Raw genomic sequence first — 19,640 nt, 5'->3', positions numbered from 1 at the left:
ACGTACTTCAAGCATACCTGTTAATATATTTACAATACTTAACATGATATACTTTTTACAGACTTGAAGTGTTCCAATGTAGTCCAAAGAAGCATGAAGTCAATATACTTTTATTGAACTTCAAGTAACAATTAAAGCCGCAAGCAGCCTTGGCGGCCCCTCGCACCTGCGGCCCGGGGGGCACGGCACATCGCCCTGCCCTAATACACCCCTACCTGTGAAAAACGGATGAAGCATAACAATTTTCTGAAATGTATGAGGAAGGTGAAGGCTTCATTGTCGTAGCACTGCTGTCTTGTCCACTTCACCTCTCGGTATCCCTTTGCATTGCAATTTCAATCATATAGACGAATGCAAAATGTTCTAATTTCCACATTTATAGTAATTCATTCGCCTAAAACATTCTGGCACTGCACCTGGTATCCACTGCAGTCACATATCTGCCAGCTTCGGATAGGTCTCTGAAGTGGGTTGTATCGAGTCTGACATTTTTGGAATTGTAAATGCGCCATACTGAAAAACCATGCCATGTAATTTTTACAAGCAGAAATGGGGACCTGAAAGTTCTTCTGGGATGTCATGAGATAGCCAAGAATGTGTGTGATAATTCCCAAAAGATTCTTACTATGGGTTGCTGAGATATGACTTCACTTCCTGTTTGGGGTTGTTAGGAGGATTTTGATTGGCCGTCACGGCCAAACCGTAAAAGATGTAATAAGATCCTTTTACAAATCTCTTCAGAGTGCTCCTGGAATTATATGTATCAAGTTTTGTGAAAATCAGACCAAATTTGAAGGATTAGGAGCATGTTATCGATTTTCACCAAATCCAAAATGGCGGACATTCTGAAACTGTGGATATGATGTCATATGGTTCACTGGATTCGTCTTGGCCAAAGGATTTCAACGCTAACACCAGATTTAAAATTGAGCGTCCGGTTTAAAAGTTACAGGCAGAAATGTAGCTAAAACTTTGGCCTGTTGGTGGGTAGTGACTTTGAACTTTGAACTGCTGGTGGCGCTAGAGTGTTTGAGCTAGCGACCTGATATTTCTTGTGGCGGGTCCTGGGACGGTCAAGAATGTATCTTACAATTTGCAGAAGACTTTGACCTTGGGTTCCCAAGATATGACTTCACTTCCTGTTTGGCGACTTAATCCAAAATGGCGGACATTCTATAATGGTGGATATAATGTCATAGGGTTCGTTGGATTCGTCTTGGCCCAAGGATTTCAACGGTACCACTAGATTTAAAATTGAGCGTGCGGTTCAAAAGTTACAGGCAGAAATGTAGCTAAAACTTTGACCAGCTGGTGGCGCTAGAGAGTTTGAGCTAGCGACCTGATTTTTTTTGTGGTGGGTCATGGTATAGATGGACATGTCTGTGACAATTTTCAGAAGATTGTGACAATGGGTTCCCAAGATATGACTTCACTTCCTGTTTGGCGAGTTTTAGGCGAGTTTTAGGCCGTTTTTGATTGGCTGTCACGGCTAAACGATAAAAGATATCCAATATTCCTTGAGACCCCATGTGTAGCTCAGTCCAGAGATACTATATACCAAGTTTCGGGCGAATTGGTCAAAAATTGTCAAAAATGGAAAAATAGCGTTTTTATTGATTTTCACAAAATTCAAAATGGCGGGAAAACTATCCTGGCGGAAAATGGGGTGCGTTGGATTCGTGTCGGCCCAAGGATTCCAGGGATACCTGGAGTTTTTGACAATTAGCACAGCGGTTCAAAAGTTACAAGCAGAAATGTCCCTGAAATTTTGGCCTGCTGGTGGCGCTAGAGGGTTGGGGGTGAGAACCTATAATTCTGGTTCTGAGTAGCGGCGCACATTTCCGACCACCGTGCCAAAGCGCGTCTCACCAAATGCTTCTCAGACAAAATGGGCGACCCGAACAACGAGCAAAAAGAAAAAAAAAAATAATCCGAGGGAGAACAATAGGGCCTCGCGCCCTACGGTGCTCGGGCCCTAATAAAATGTCATAGAAGAGTGCTCCAGCACACACTCTTAATGCCATACGAATGCATGAAAAGTGTATTTGGAGCACATTTTCAAAAGTATGCTTGTAGTGCACTTAAAGTTGTCCAAAAGCGGTGCCAATTTAGCAGCCTCAGTGTGCTGCAAGTGTGCTGAAGTACTTCTTTAGTAGTGCTTCAGTGCACTAATACTGTAGTGCAATGAAGCGCACTTTAAATCGCCGAAAATAGTACACTTGGTACTTAGTACGGTCAAAAAAAGTATAGTTTAAGTATATGGGTTTTTCACCTGGGACTCTACATATGATTTCACACAAATCTTGCACACATCTATTTTAGCCAGGTGCAGACTCAAAATGTAAAAAAATGAAACTAATACTCAGAAAATACTAAAATTAAATAGAAAAGATAAAAAGTATAATGCATGAATGCTACATAAAAGTACCACCCCCCCTCCCCCCCTCTCCCACACACACATACCTAACACAAACCTACATAAAAGTACAGTAATGCCTACCTGACTTATCTTGGTACGGCGTCATATAGACGAGTTAGGGACTAAAGCTGTGCACAAGCTTGTGTTGGGCACAAGCGCCTACAGTGGTGCTCATATGTTTACATACCCCAGCAGAATATACGCTTTCTTGGCGATTTCTCTCAAAATATGAAGGATTACACAAAACCTTTTTTTTTCACTCATTGCTAGTGACTGGCTTAAGATATTTATTAGCAGTATTCTGTGTTTACTCTTTCAAAAGCATGATCACAACCCAAACTACCCAAATGACCCTGTTCAAAAGTTTACATAGGCCTACCCTAGTTTCTGATGCTGAATATGGGCCTGTTTAACATCAGGGGCCGCTCTAAATTGTTTGTGATAGTTGTGGATAAGGCTCTTAATGTTCTCTGATGACAAAACAGCACATTCTTCCTGGCAGAATGGTTGTTTCCTATAATACCTTTGGGTGTCTTGCTGGAACCTCACATTTGAGGTTTCCCCTGAGTGGCTCAATGATGTTGAGATCAGAAGAGTGAGACGGTCGCACAAAAATTTCATTTTATTCTTTCTGAAGCTAATGACTAAATATTGTCATGTTGGCATGTCAAACAATGAACCATGTGCAGATTCAAGGCTGATGAGTGTCAAGTTTCCTCCAGTATTTTTCACGGGGCAATGTATTCATCATTCTGTATGGACCAAAAGTGTAGTGCATTTGATACTCAAATGTCCCCATGACATCAGTGGTCCATAACCATGTTTCACAGAAGGGATGGTGTAACTTTCATCATAGGCTCTGTTGACTGTTCTCCAAATGGTACTGTTAATAGTGACTGAAAAAAGTTCCATATTGATCTCATTTTTCCAAATGACTGTCACAGGCATTCTGATGCTTCTCACTATGCTATTTGGTGTGTCATATGCGAAATAACATGTTTGCATTTTTGTAGTAATGGCTTTCTCCTGGCTACCCCCAACAGCCCATCTTTCCTCAAGTGCCTCTTTACTGTACAGTTTAAAACATTTGTTCATGTTGTCCTATATTTCGCCTAGAGTTATTTTTTGGTTGTCCTATGCCTCCTGAACAATTTCCCTTGATATGATCATTGCAATGCAATGATTCCCTTGCCCATTGGCTTGATTCCAACCAAACTCCTCATATTGCATTTCTGAATTGAAATTCCAACGGTGCCAACATGACAATATTTTGACACAGAAAGCCAGGAAGAATGTGCTGTTTTGTCGATCTGAGAACATTAAGAGCCTTATCCACAACTACCATAAACAATTTACAGCGGTCCTTGATGTTAAACAGGGCCATATTCAGCATCAGAAACTAGGGTATGTAAACTTTTGAACAGGGTCATTTGGGTAGTTTGGGTTGTGATCATGCTTTTGAAAGACTAAACACTGAATATTGCTAATAAATATCTTAAGCCAGTCACTAGCAATGAGTGAAAAAAAAGGTTTTGTGTAATCCGTCATATTTCGTGAGAAATCGCAGAGAAAGCGTATATTCTGCTGGGGTATGTAAACATATGAGCACCACTGTATGTGTGTGCAGAAGTTGATGGGTAGGGCCTACCAACTCCAACCAGTGCTCAAGGTCAAGGACGGTAGAGGACAACTGTTTTTGCTCACACCCCAATAGACATTTTATCAAGTATGCTGATGATACTGCACTGGTCATGCACTGCATCTCAATACTGCAAAGACAAAGGAGATGTCTATTGAAGCTGCGATGGGAGCAGCACACAGAAATGATCCAGAAAAAAGGACAACAGAGACTCCACTTTTTAAAGAAACTTGTTTCATTTGAAGTTCATCGTAAAATAGCCAGGATGTCCTCTGTTGGTTTGGCAATGCAACAGAGGCTCAAAAGGGGAAACTAAGGAAAATTGTGACAACCTCTTGCAAGCTGATGGGCACTAACATGAAAAGTCTTGAAAACATATATGAAGAACGTTCACACTCACTCAGCAAAATTAACACCATTTTAACAGACAGAAGACATCTGGCAACTTTTATCCCTCAAGCAATTAGCTTTTTTAACCAACATGCGAAACAAAAGGTAGATCTTAATTTGCACACCCTGTCAGCAGGCCTGAGAAGGAATGAATGACACTCTAATGCTTTATCTTTTTTATAATGTTTTTGCTTATCTATTTATTTATTTGCTGCTTGCACATCCTCCCATGCTTTGTCCACGCTATGGGGTTAACTGGGACTGACCACTGTTGATGGATGACATCTGTTTTTGTCCAATGTCTTGTCTATGTTATGGGGGAATGTGTTGCTTGGGGTAAATGTGCTTGGGAATGTATTATCTGACTGTATTGTGTTTGTTTCATGTACGCTCCTCTCACTAGAAAAAAATTCCCCCATGGGGGATAATAAAGCTACTACTACTACTACTACTACTACTAGTTTGGATAATTGGATGTACCCCATGTGTCTGGCAAACTGAGCTACATGAAACTTCTCTGTCAACCCAAAGGCTGGGCCTACTGACTAGGCCTATATCAGTTCATTGTACACTATGTTGGCTGGCACATGAAGCACCTTGGAAAGATTATTATTGCAAAGGTGGTTTTGAAGGCCGGTTTGGGTTGTAGCCACGGTTCCAAGTTGGCCTGTTCCCCTTGTCCCGGCCCACCTGCCTCTCACCCTATCAAACAATCTTCGACTTAGAAAGGATATCATTTATTTTGAAAGGTGATTTCAATTATTTCTTTTGAATGTCTGCTGAACACCCATTATTATCATATGTAGTTCAAAACTCTTCAACCTTCTAGGACCATCATTGCTACATTGTTGCAATATTCTTTGGCAACTGTGTAGTAGTGCAACTGATTGAATGTAACCTGATCTCAACATGCTACTCTCTGAATCTTGGTTTCTAAAGCTCTTTTCTCTCATCTCTCTCTGATCATTAGTCACATAGAGAAGAGACCAGGGTCTCCTACAGGGAGCTGTGTGTCCATGAGGAGTGACAAGTCAATGGATGAGCCACTCAGGTTCAAAGGGCCAGGACCTACATCTGACCAATGGTATGTTGAGTCAATCCACACACCCTCCCCCTATCAAATAGTCTTTAACCCTCCTGTTATCCACTAAACTGGCACTAAACGTAAGCAAGACTAAGGAAATGGTGGTGGACTTTCGGAAAAAGAGGGGAAACTACACTCCACTTTCCATCTGCAAACAACCAGTTGAGAGGGTAGAGTGCTTTAAATACCTTGGTGTTCACATCACAAATGACTTAACATGGACAAACAACACACACAACATCATTAAGAAATCCAGGCAGAGACTGCACTTTCTGCGCCTGTTGAAAAAGTTCAAAGTTTCCACACCCATCCTAAAAGCCTTTTACTCCTCAGCAGTGGAGAGCATCTTAACAGGGTCCATCATCACCTGGTACGGAAACGCCAGTGCGTGAACAGAAAGAACTACAAAGGATAGTGCGCTCTTCTGAGCGCTGTATTTGTCAACCTCTGCCTGCCGTGAAAGACATATACACAAAGAGAGTGCTATCTAGGGCCCATAACATTCTCAAAGACCAGTCACACCCAGGGTATGGACTATTTAAAAAACTGAGATCTGGAAGGCGACTGTGCTGTCACAGAGCTAGAACTGAAAGACTGAGAAAGAGCTTTTTTTCCTCATGCTATTTGCTTACAGTGGTTCCCAAACTTTTCCCCCTGTGCACCCCCTTGTACATTTTAATCTGGTTCTCGCACCCCCTAAGCATATGTTTGCGCTATGAGATAGCAAATCACCGCACATTATGCAGTCATTTTGGGCAATCCTCATTCCAAATAGACCCAATGGTTTTTATGCCCTCATTACAATGTAACTTCATGCATGACATACTATGACACTATACACTTCTAATGGACCCTTCCAGCATACAATTCACCATAAAATTAAAAACTACTTCTTGTTCATTAATGCTGTTTAAAAACACACATATCCGCCATTGCTCTATTCAGCTCGCGCACCCCCTTATGTCAGGCTGCGCACCCCAGGGGTGCACGCACCCCAGTTTGGGAAACCCTGGCTTACTGAATTCCTCCTAATTACTTTGATTGAACACACACACACACACACACACACACACACACACACACACACACACACACACACACACACACACACACACACACACACACACACACACACACACACACCTTTTATTTTTATTTTTATTTTATTTCTTCTTCACCCTTCTTCTGCACACTTGTTTCGCAACGGCCATGCATTTCATTACAAGTGACACGAAAATGTCTCTATGTACATGACAAATAAATATCCTTGAATCCCTTGAATTCCTTGAATCCTTGGGGTCTATTTGACCCCTTTCAATGTTTAACACCTGAAAAATACATGAAGTACATATTTCTTCTGCCTCATCTTTGATGACTTTTCCTAAATAGATGGGATGAATGTGAAAAAAGTGAAATTTCAGCAAAAAATATTTTCCCTAAGTGCTGGACACATTTAGGTTACATCCGTGTTCTTTGGGGTCAATTTGGGAGCTACTTTTGCACCCTGCCACTACACACACACACTAGTATAATAGTCAACATTGCTGTGCATGCAGTTCTGTGCCCAGCATACATAATTATAAGTGATGGTATATTTGAAGAGAAGCTTTATGATTGTGATCCAAATATTGAAATGGACTTTTCTGATGGTGACAAGCCATTGTATTTCTTTAGATGGAGACGATCTCAAGGTTGTTTGCTATGTTGAGAGATATAATGGTGCTATTCTTCTCCTCATTTCAGTATTGTGTTCCAAATTGACACCATTGTCTGCAGTCTTGGTTATAAACTGGTGCTACCTGACATAGAGAAGGCAGGAACAGCAACAGCTGCAGCTTTTGTGAAGGACATACACATTGACATCCATACCACAAGTTCTCCAGTGGGCATACATAGTGAATAGAAGTAAACATACAAGTTCCCAGCCCTGTTCCTTCAAACATTACCCCACAACCCTGAACATGTAATATGTCTACAAGGAGCACATCCAAACCTTTTTTCCTTATGTGCACACTAATTCAAGCGTAGAAACAATGTAGAAAACAATGATTTTCTATGTTGTTCCCGAAACTCTTGGTTGGCAATGTATCCATGTTCTTACCTAACTATTATACTTGTGCTATGAATAGACATTCAAACATTCAAAAAAAAAATGAATGTTGGACTTAAAAAACCTTCTGAATGTTTGGAAATATGTCTATTTCTTTTAGGGTCAAATTGACCGATATGGTAATAGATAGATAATATCCTTGATAATCAAATTTGTTTTTTCTTTTCAAATGTTATAAGTTATAGAAATTCATATTTCGGGAGTATATGGAGCCATTAAAATTTAAATAATATGTTTCCATCTGTTTTTAGACCAATTAATGACATTTTATTGCTATTTTTTCTAATTTTCGCCTAGTCATGGATTAAGTTTTTTGGTGTGTGGGCTATGTGTGGGGGTGCTAGGATATATTGAAAGGACTTTTTATGTCACCAATAGAGCAATAATACATATCTGAGATATAAACATGTGCCAAAGTGTTGTTTCATACTGATTTTGTAGACATTTAAGTGGTTGGGGTCAAATTGACCCCAAGGATCATGGATGTTCCAAAATTTGAGGGTAACAGGAGGGTTAACTTGGAAAGGAAACCACTGATTTTAAAAGGGGATTTTTAATCCTTTCTCTTGGATGTTTATTGTAACCCAAGGAATATTTATAGAATAGTTTTAGACGCAAGAGCGTGGAGATTTGTTCAATTAGCATGAAATCACCCATTGAGTACTTTTAGCAAGTTTTCATATTAAGGTTAAAACGTCTTCAACCTTCTAGGACCATCATTGCTGCATTGTTGCAATATTCCTTGACAACTGTGTAGTAATGCAATGTAATGTAATGTAGTAGTAATGTAGTAATCTAGTAATGCAACTAACTGACTGTGTGTGGCGATATACTTTTACTGTAATGTGCATTTATGTGTATAAGTTCTTTGTGTATGTTTGGATTTGTGTATTTATGTAAGCTGACAGACACCTTAATTTCCTTCGGGATTAATAAAAGTACTCTACTCTACTCTACTCTACTCTACTCTACTCTAACCTGATCTCAACATGCTACACTTTGAATCCTGAAACTTTTCTCTCTCATCATTAGTCGCATTAAGCAGAGACCAGAGTCTCCTACAGAGAGCTGTGTGTCCATGAGCGATGAGCCACTCAGGTTCAAAGGGGCGGGACCTGCATCTGACCAAAGGTATGTTTAGCCCCTCCTCCTTTGCTGATGTTCAGTGCTGTAAATGTTTACATGGTAGAGCACCACTAAGGATGTTTATTTGAATGTACATGTTAAATGTACATCCAAACCTAGATATGTGATGAAAATGTATAGATGAAATATAAATATTTGGATGAAACTTGCTTGACTGCCTTGGGCGGCGGCTGACGTCATTTCGAATAGTGACGCCCCCTGCCTTTGACGGCTGCCGCTGATAATTGAATTTTTTTTACAGCCACGCCTTGGGGATGGTCTGACCTATATTGTGTCTCTACGTAGTTTGGAATTGTTCCTGTAGGTGGCAGAAGTGTCCTTAGGAACAGTCAGGGCATTAGCTCAGAGCATGAAAGAGGAAATGTCAAGATGAAAACATCCTCTTTTAAATAATCTGAAGAGCAGCATAGCAAAATATTTTTTGAAAGTAAAGCACCTGTAACAGTAGTCTATTTTCTTGCTCTCTGATTTTAACATAGGTAGAGCTAGGCTACTGAATTCAGTGACAGAGCCTGACAAAAAACCTTCATCTCATGAACAAATTACCATCCCCTTTTGCTATCTGTTATCTTGCCCAAATACACCAACATGTTCAACCAGAGATGATCTGTGTGGCAACCATTTCATTTTGGATATGTGATCAGCTTACTCAATATCAGGATGATGCATACAAAAGATCATCTAACAGGAAAATGCACTACTATGGTGACTGGTGGTGATGTGTTTAGTCAATTCAGTTGGAGATGTTTGGCTAAAGTTCGTAGTAGCCTACAACTACTAAGCCAAATAATGGAGCCTTAGTAAGTCAACTATTTTAACTTATTCTACAGTTACTTTTTATAGATCTGTATAGTATGATCAGCTTACTGTATCATCAAAAAAAGGGGGGTTGCAGATTTTTGGAACAGAGTAGCCTAATGTCCGGTCAGAATAAGATTCATTCAGCTCACATGAGAAAGCATTGCACTTAGCCTCAGACCAGCTAGCCTACATCGCTCCAATCGGCGTCTGAAATCTTGGATATGTGATCAGTACTTTATCAGAAGAAAATGCATTGAACAATATCACACAAGATCACTTAGCAGACACATGATGACAGATATTATCCATCTGCAAACAGAATACAGTAGTCTGCTCTGTCAAAGGAGCTGCAGTGAAGCTGCCTGCCTCCCCTTCACACACACACGGTACTGGAGGGCATTCGTTCCCCAACGAGAAGAGAGCACAACGTAAACAGAAGGACGATTGGACAGTATTTCTGTGAGTACGGAGTCCACTGTGCGCCTGCTATCATGATCCATCGTGCGCGCCAGCAACAAACCAAAACATTCTTGTTTTCAACACTACCCCCATTATATTTCAGTATTATTAGGCTGGAAAGATCATACAAACTATCTTTGTTTATCATTATACAGATGACAGAAGACTCTGTAATTGCATCTGATAGGTTTGGTGTTGTTAGGACGATGTCATTATGGCCAAAAACATTTGCAATTATAGTTCTACTTCAAATGGCGTTTTCTCAGCTTTTTGGCGAGAAGGCAGCATTTTGACGATTTTCAACAGATGATTATGAAAGAACGGAAAGGGGTAGAGAGACACTGTTTCTTTCTGATGATAGATGAGAATCTAAACTGTGTTTTGATAGGTATGGTGTTGACATAAACACAGAATTCAATTTTCTGTGAGCCTCCAACACCCAAAATGCTGAAAAATCTCTGGCACTGTGGGTTACTCTTTTATGAAAATGACTGGCAGCCAATGAGTTAATACTATTGTAAGGGTAATACAATAATGTAATCAAAATTACATTATTGGGTGTAATGTGTTATTACAATATGTGAGGGATATAAGTATAAGAAATTATGCATGAGGAGTAAGCTTAGTCTAGCTAAACTCCTCACACTGGGAACTCAATAATATGAATGGATTTATGGAATCATCAACTGTGTAATTAATGATTGCATAAATCTAGGCGTGGGCAAACTTGAAAATCTTTAATCGCATTAAGTCAATGACTTTCTGTGATTAATTGTGATTAATCGCATAGCGCACAAAACCCAAAAAAAAATTCAAAAGAAACTTCAAAAGCACAAATTTATTTGAAAATTTCAGATTACCGATTCACTGATTACACTGTAATTATCAGTTTTTTTTAAACAGACTGTCTAAAATTGAAAGAAAAATGTCTGCACACTTAAATCCCCTTTGTGTTCTTTTTAATAAGAGGCTTTAAACAGACTGTCTACATTGTCATTTCCTAAGATTGATACACCAATCAAATCATAATTTGCATATGTAGTAGGCTACTGTAACCTGTGTAATGGGACTATATCTATCTTTCAAAATAGAAACAGGCCTATTTGCCAATCTATGCCTACATATCAGACTAAGTTATAGAGCATGCCTCTATATAGGCCTACTGAAACTAATTATTGTAGATGAGAATATCATTTTTGCATACAATTATTAAACTAGGCTATTTAAAGGGACACTGTGCAGGAAATGGTCAAAAAAGGTACTGCAACTATGCTACTCATTGAATCTGGGCTGCCTGTTGCCAAATTTGATCTTTACATGAAAGTTTACTAAGTAATAAACACATATTTTCTAGTATGGACCAAGTACAGTAATTTTTGCAGCTAAAAATTGCTATTTTTGGAAATTCAAAATGGCGGACCATGGAGAAGATCCCCCTTTTCATGTATGAAAAGTGCAATTTTTCCAGTTGTAATGAATACTTGGAATTTGATGCTAGTGGTAAGTATTCATGTAAAATGTAACATTAGTGAATGGGCAGCATGAATTCTGGAAATAAACAACTAAAAATCTCACACAGTGTCCCTTTAAGATTAGAGTATCATCATTATTGCATACAATTATTAAACTAGGCTATTTAAGATTGAGAGATTGAACTGAAACTGAAATATTAGAATATCAAATTAGGATAGTCTACATGGACCTACAAGAAACAAAAAAAATGTCACTTGAAAGGAAGGCAAGCAGGTGTCTGTCTCAAATGCCCCTCCTTCCCTCTCTGTCAAGAGAGTGGAGTAGCCTACCGTCCACTCTCCGTCCTCCACTCTCTCACCTGTCGCTATTATTTAAGGTGTTGCAGTGACTAGAAACTAATTGACTGACTCCTGGCAGCAATAACTTTAGAAAAACAATAATGGTGACGTGACAAAACAATAATATAAACGCTGACGACGTGAGGTTGCTGATGTCGGGAAAACTTGGGGGGTCGGCTAAATCATATGTTGGTGCCGATATGAATGGTGAATGTAACTTTGTGTGGCGGCGCAGAAGTTAAAAGCAAGTAGACTTCCGCTAAAGATGCATTCTTTACCGCAGATTTTCAACTGTGCCCTACCAGCGTTTTATGCTAGCCTATGCATGCACAATGCCAGAGTAGGAACCAAAACATTGACTGAGGAATTTAATATCTCACGGTGGGCTTTTAGATCAAGGCTTTAGTTATCAGCTATGCACACTGTCAGTCAGTGTGGCATTATTGACAGCTGATAGACGGTCAGAATTACAATACTTTTTTCATAACCTTGCGAGCTGTCAAGACGAGCCACATGCTGTTCGAGAGCTGCACAATGAGGGCTGTAGATCTTTGTACCGAACATGTCCATTCAGATGTTGACGTCTTTCTGTAGGATATGCCTATTTTGTTTCGCCTGCTTTTCTAGACAATGGTGTCTTTTTCTCTGGAAGCAGTGGCAGGGAATTGGCTCCAACTGCTGCGTGCTTAAGGGGCAGGCTAGTAGCAACCAGCGGCTGACGCTTTCAAAATAAAAGTAAACGAACGACGCACGGACATAAAACGCTAAAAAAACCTCCCAAAAAAATCCTGAAGCGTTCAGCGTTAACAAAATTGTCAGGCGATACTAAGCTCAATAGTTAACGCACCATTAACGCGTTAACGATGCCCAGCCCTACATACAGTAAATCACGTTTCATGACCGTCTCATTAAATCATGACATAATTGAGTAGTAATCTGAAGGTACTTGTATGAATTATTTTCTGGTTGACTTCATAGAAATTGTTGAAATAAGACGAACACAGTTCACCACAATGCACATTTATTGTAAAAGCATCATCCGATAACAACACTGATACAGGCAATGTCAAGTTGTCGGGTTTTTGTTTTGATTTTTGTTTGTTTGTTTTTCAGTTTGTTTGGTTTAACTGTGCATTTTCCCCCACTTGAAAAAGGTGTGACACTGGTGGAGATGAACTGAAGGCACTGGAATTCACTCAAAAGGACTTGACAGACAACAGTGGTTTCCTTTTTGGCTTTTCCTCTTTTTTTTTCCTTTTATTTAATTTCAGGGCACAAGTCCATGTGTGAGGTTAGCAGCAGGAAGTAACACTTTTTGTAGTTGTTCAGTCTTTCCCCTTAGGTAAAAAACCTAAGGTGCACAAAAGGAAAATACAAACAGTAATTACTTTTGAGTAAATATGTGCAATGATTCAGTGCAAATACAATGCTCCAAATGTGAGCTATGCAACTATGCAATGTGCAAATAATGCTTACAATAAATATCAAAAATACATGTTGCAATATAGTTTAAACCAGAAATTGGATATAGTAGAACAATACAATTATATGAATAAAATTACAAGACAATTGAGAAGGGAAAATATTTCTTGGTTTAAGCAACTGCACTATAAAAGCGCACGGCCAGCTGGCTGTTTATAGAAGTAATGAAAATCATCCATGAAGTACGCTGCAACCATCGTCTACACAAATCTCAGCATTAAACGGTAAATGCAGCTTGTGCCCAGGCTACTGAGCTTACAGTTTAAAGTAATCAACCACCAGCAAAAGGTTCCCAATAGTTTACAGGAAACCGGCACTAACCCCGACTCCCACGGCAAAACCCCAAACAAGCCGAGTGCAGTAGAAGTGCTACGAGGCATCTCGCTAATAATTAAAGACAAAACGCTTACCGGTTCCCTCTCCAGTCTTCCAGTATTACATCAAAGTTGTGTATGAGAAGGCACAGCAGTCTTTGCGTGTGACTCTCAGCAGCGTTTTCTCCCAACTGAGCTGCAAAGCGTAATTAAAACACCTGCGCTTGACATTTGCCGCGCAAACTGAATCAGCTGAAACGAGCACAGCTGACGGTGGTCAGCCGACTCGCTTCTCACTAATCAGCCTGCGCGGCACGCAGTCAAAACACCACCCATTTTTTTCTACTTTTTTTCCCAGTGTGTTTTTTTTCACCCCAGTGGAATTGAGAATTAAAAATTAAAACAAAAACTGCCGCAGACCTGGTCTGACGGAACACCTCCCACTCGAACTTCCTGTACTTGAACAGGAAGGTCGCACACAAAAAGCAAACTATATCACCTCTCAGGGCTGCTGCTCCTCAACAGGTAATAAGACTACTAGTCGCCTAACATCTCTGCGCAGCACCACACAGTTGAGTTTCTTGTTCTGGTCACCAGAGGTGTGGGCTTCTGGATGCTGAGGGTGGACCGGAACACAGCTGCCTGGGGTGACAAGAACTTCAACATCTCTGACGATGCCCTTTGGATCGGGGGATACAGTGACGACTCGGCCAAGTCTAAACTGCCCCCGCAGGGCATTCTGATCGCAGAGCCAGACAACATCACCAACTGAGACATTTCTTTCTGCAGTGTGCCACTTGGATCTGACGAACAGATTTGGGCCAGCAAGCTGGGACCAGGCTTTCCAGAACTCGTTGACCTGGGTTTGGATCTCTCGGAGCCGCTTGAAGGGGTAGTTCTGGAAGTCAAAGGTCTTTATGTCACCAGTGTGTGATGCGCGGCCAAGGAGGAGCGAGTTTGGCGTCACATATTGAACGCGATCCTCCCGACTCTGCACTCTTGCATCAATAGGCCGCTCATTTGCCAGGTTTGCTGCCATCTGGAGGGCTGTGAGGAATTCACTGAAGGTGAGGTTTGCCTGGTTGCTCAAACTTTGAAGGGCTCTCTTTGCGATCCTTACAGCAGCTTCTGCGGCTCCATTTCGATGCGGTGAATCGGCAGGGAGCACTTTCCATGTCCAGCTTGTACCATTCTTCACGGCATACTCTTCCAGGTTTGACAGGTCTTGGGTACCCAGGAAACTGTAAAGGTCTTCCAGCAGAGACTTTGCACCAATAAAGTTGGTTCCGGGGTCTGACCAGACCTTGGTGGGGTGGCCTCTGATGGCAGTGAACCTTTGGTAGGTCATGAGGAAGCTTTCTGTTGACATGCTGTTGACAAGGTCGATATGCAGGGCCCGGCTTGCCATGCAGGAGAAGACGACTCCCCAGACTTTCATGGACACTCTTCTTTTGATGTCATCTTTGACCAGGTAGGGTCCAAACAGGTCGACTGACATGAATTGGAATGGCGCAGAAGGTCTTGCCCTTTCTACAGGTAAGTCACCCATCACTTGCTGGCAGACTTGAGCTCTCACTTTTTTGCAGTGCATACACTTATTGATGACTTGCTGGGCCAGCCTCCTGCCTTGCACAACCCAAGCCTTCTGCCGCATTCTGAGGAGAGTGCCAGAGACTCCTTCATGGCCTTCTTGGTGACTTTGGCGTGCCAGCAGAGTCCCCAACCAGGTGTCGAAGGGGATCAGTGGAACAGCACGGCCATCTTCTTTGAAGTGCTGGATTCTTCCACCGCACAGCAACAGCCCACTGGCTTCGTCCCTGTAGGCGACCAGTTGGTTTGTTGTGGTGTTTGCGAAGGTGGCTCCTTCTTGAGCCGCAAGGCAGAGGTCTCTGAAGGCGTCTTCTCTCTCGGCCACAGTGATTGTACCAGTCATTGGGACTGCCTCCCACTTTGGTTTTCCCTGGGCCTTGCGACGGAGAAACATTTTTGCGGCCCTCCAGACAAGTGCGAGAGTCTTTACAAGTCTGGTTAGGCTGCTGAACCGCTGAACTGACACCAGGTTTGTGACAGTGGATCCAGCAGGAGGCCTGTGCAGGTTGGTGGGGTTTGAGCTTGGATCCGGCTTGGGCTGCCTCTTTGCTCCAGCTCGGGTTAAAGCGGCAACAAATGCCTTCTTCTGGATGCGCATGAGGTTCTCTCTGGCTTCCACAGCAACATCTTTTGCGGACTTTATGGGCCACTCACTCTCTGGGAGACTCAGGAACTTTGGACCAAGCTGCCATTCTGTGTCTTCATCCAGTTCTTTTGGGCTTGCCCCTCTTGAGATAATGTCCGCGATGTTGAGAGGCCCGGGGATCCACCACCAGTCTTGGACGCTTGTGCTGCCTTGGATTTCTCCAATTCTATTGGCGAAGAATGTTTGGTAGCCATAGCTCTCACGTTGGATGGCCCCCAGGACTGTCTGGCTGTCGACCAGGTGGTACCACTTTTCCACGTGGATGCTACAGTGCTTCTGGAAGTGTTTCTTCAGTCGGCCAGCGTAGACGGCACCACAGACTTCAGCCTTGACAGCGTCGCCCTTGTGGTCTAGAGGCGTCAACCTGGCTTTGGCTTCGACCAGCTGTATGGTCACGTTGTGCTGCATTTCCCACCGCAGGTACAGTACAGCACCGTAGGAGCGCTCACTGCCATCAGAGAAGGTGATGCCGCAGGGTTTGGCACAAGAGTCAAGGCTCTGGGGAATTTCAGACGACTGAGCTCTGCATAGTCTTCAAGGAGGCAGATGGAGTCCTCCCGAAGGCCCTCAGACAACGGTGCATCCCATGTATCCTCAGCTGGACTGTGCTTGACTTTTGCCTCCTGGAATGCTCTTCTTACCAGGATGGCTCCCTTCTGCTTGACCGGTGTTGCAGCCGAGGGGGTCGTACAGCCCAGCGACTTGGCTGAGAAGCTCCCGTCGGGTGAGTGGATCTGGTGCTTGTGCCCTGACTTCCTCCTTTGACAAGTTCACTCCCAGCCGCATTTTTTTCTTCTTTTTGGAGAAGTTCACAGCCACCATCAAGTGAAACTTGTCGCTCTCTGGATTGTACCCGAGACCCAGGGCTTTGTTGTTCTCTTCTGAGAGTTGGTTTGGGAGGACCATCACTTGGGGTTCTTTCTTTGGGGGGTCACCTGGTTCCGACCTCCCACTTTGGCCTGAGTAGACCCATGGCTTCATGTAGAATCCACCAGCTTCTAGGATTTGTTCAACGTTTGCAGTGATTTGCTTGAGCTTGTTCAGGTCGTCATGCGAGGTTAAGACATCATCGACATACGCGTCTTGCTCCAGGACGCGGCGCTCTTCTGCAAGATGGTGGAACATGGGCAGATTGGCTGTCTCCCGCATGGCGACCTGTGCGATACAGCCTGCTGGTTTGTCACCAATGTTGACCCTCGTGATGGCATATTCCTGGATGTCTTCCTCCTCAGAATCTCTCCACAGGAAGCGGTGGAGATGCACTTCTTGGTCTTCAAGCCATACAGAATTGTACATTTTTTTGATGTCCCCAAGTGCGGCGAAGACACCTTGCCGGAATCTGAGGAGGACAGCACGAATGTCATTGAGGACGTCTGGACCTTTGAGGAGTAGGTCATTCAGGCTCTGGCCCTTGCATTTCTGACTACTATTCCAGACGAGACGAACTGGTGTAGTCACAGAGTGCGGATTTGGAGCAATCAAGTGGCTGATGTACCATACCGCCCCCGTCCAGCTTTCCGAATCTTCTTTGGACAGTTTGAATGCAGCTCTCCGCTCGACCATCTCATGGACTTGAGCCTTGTAAGCTGCCTTCCACTTTGGCTCTTTCGCCAATTGCTTCTCCGTCCTCAGGAATGTTGCTTCGACAGCTCTCCTGTTGTTCGGCAGTGTTGCTGGATCTTCAACCCAGGGGTATTTGGCATGCCAGTGTGGTTTGTCACTGTGGTGATCTCCACTGGTGTAGGTCAGCCCACTCTTTATTTGCTCCAGCTCTCTCTCCTCTGAGATCGACATCTCTTTCCCTCCGGGCTGGCAATTTCCGCATCTGCAGCCGCCGCACCTGGGCTCGCACGCAGCACCGATGCTATCCCACTTCCACCAGTTCATGAAGTCCCGATTGGCAGAAGATGTAGTGGCTCGGGCAAGGTGAGGTGGTTGCACTGGGCCATGGCTGACCTCTCTGTAGTCAACAGCAGCTGTGCGCATGGACCGGGCAAAGTGGGTTCTGGACCCGTGAGCAGTGATTTTGACCTCCTCCAGGAGGTCCGGATGGGAGCCGCCAACTGTTTTCCCGAGGGGGCCGTCCCACAGGATGAGGTCACCGATGGAGCGTACCTTCTGTGGGACGAGTTGCCCCTCTTTGTGGCTAATTAGCAGCTCGATTTTGGTTGGACGGGTCAGTTCATGGAGTGCGACGTCAGGGAAGAGTCTCTGTAGGGTCTTTGGTGCCACGTGACGACTGACCTCTGCGATGCTGTCTAGCCCATAGCACACGAGTTGGTGAGATCTGAGGGTTCCTTTTGATGTTGAGACTCGGATTTTTAGGAGGTAGCGCTTAGTCTTCACCGTCACCTGCATCCCACCAACTCCATGAACTATGAGCGTCACATCTTCACTTCTCAGGTTCAGCTCACATGCGGCTTCATGAGTTATATAGTTGGTATCAGAGGCCAAGTCTATCAGCGTACCAATTTTTTGACCAGCGTTGGCAGTGACCTCCAGGATCATCATGATGACTGGGTACTCCTCAAGGCCGTTTTCCTCCAGCAGGCTCTTCCCTGACACTGCAGAACTGAGCGTCTTGGCGACGGAGTTGCAGAAGACGTTCCGACACTGTTGAGCAAGTTCGGGTGGCAGACTCTTCAGGAACTCTTCTTGGGCCTCTGTGCGCTTTTTCCCACCACCTTGTGCTGGACTGGACTTTGGCCGCCTTGACCCGTTGCTTTGGCTTCCAGCTTTCGGACAGAGGTAAAAGTGATGGCTTTCAGCTCCTTTACACCCCTCGCTCTTACACAGGAAGGTGGTCTTGCACTCTGCGAAACTGTTGTGGACCTCGAGACACTTCCCACATGCACCGATCTGTTCAACTGCTTCCTTCCTCTCTGGAACTTTGAGGGTTTTGAATTTCTTGCAGTAATACAGTTTTCTTCGGTGGCCGCCCTCTCCACAGACAACACAGGGTGCTTGGGTACCCTGGGAGTTGGTGGTCTTGGTGCGTGCATGCTTTTGTGGAACTCTTGTGTCTCTCCTGCTTGAGTCATCGTCCTTCAACTGGTCTAGCTGTTCATATATCTTCTCCTGGCTTCTCAAGAATTTGAAGAGTGTGTCAAACCTTTTTTCTGGTGAGGTGTCTTCAGAGTCTTCCTCCTCTGACACATGGAGAAGCCACTCTTTCTTTAATCCCTCTGGCAGCTTGCCTTCTAGGGATTTTGTTACGAGTGGGTTTTTTAGCGCGCCAGTGTTTCCCAGCGCGCTGAGGTCGTACAGGGCCTTTTCCACGGTTTGGATCAAGTCCACTATTTTTCTTGGCTGATGACTTTTGACCGGTGGCAGCGCCTGCAGCTCCTCAATGATCTCGAGTGCGATGGAGGTTTTGTTCCCAAACCGGTTTTCGAGGACCCGGAAGATCTCCTCTGCCGTCCCGTAAGTTGACAGGCGCAGGTCTCTTGCCACTTTGTCCTCAAGGCTTTCTAACAGCTGGATTTTCTTTACCTATTTGGACCCGGTTGGTTCTCCATGCCGTTGGAGTGCCTCCCATTCCTTCCTCCAGAGGTAGTAGTTTTGCTTATTTCCATCGAACTGCGGCAGCGCTGTTGGCTTCAGCTTGATGGTAGGTTGCTGGTGTGGTGTTTCCTCTGATGACTTGCAGTCCAGCTTGGTTTGCAGGAGGCCAGCCTTCTCAGAGGTCAACTCTTGCAGCGAGCCCTCTACGCTCCAGATGCGCTGCTGGAAGTCCGGTCGCTCTTCGT

General features: G+C 43.6%; 1 protein-coding gene across 1 annotated transcript in view; it reads left to right on the top strand.

The window, feature by feature from the left end:
- The first annotated feature begins 4,539 nt into the window (after nt 1-4,539).
- The window catches only part of LOC134444115 (NLR family CARD domain-containing protein 3-like), a 74,712-nt gene continuing 59,611 nt past the window's right edge, over nt 4,540-19,640 (top strand). The window contains exons 1-3 of the mRNA XM_063193567.1: nt 4,540-4,553; nt 5,419-5,532; nt 8,675-8,773. Coding sequence (XP_063049637.1) covers nt 4,540-4,553; nt 5,419-5,532; nt 8,675-8,773 — 227 coding nt within the window. The remainder of the gene's footprint in view (nt 4,554-5,418; nt 5,533-8,674; nt 8,774-19,640) is intronic.

Source organism: Engraulis encrasicolus, unplaced genomic scaffold (genome assembly GCF_034702125.1).
Source record: "Engraulis encrasicolus isolate BLACKSEA-1 unplaced genomic scaffold, IST_EnEncr_1.0 scaffold_45_np1212, whole genome shotgun sequence".
Taxonomy (NCBI): Eukaryota; Metazoa; Chordata; class Actinopteri; order Clupeiformes; family Engraulidae; genus Engraulis; species Engraulis encrasicolus.
Note: the sequence above shows the minus strand (reverse complement) of the source record. Positions and strands in the feature narration are given on the sequence as shown.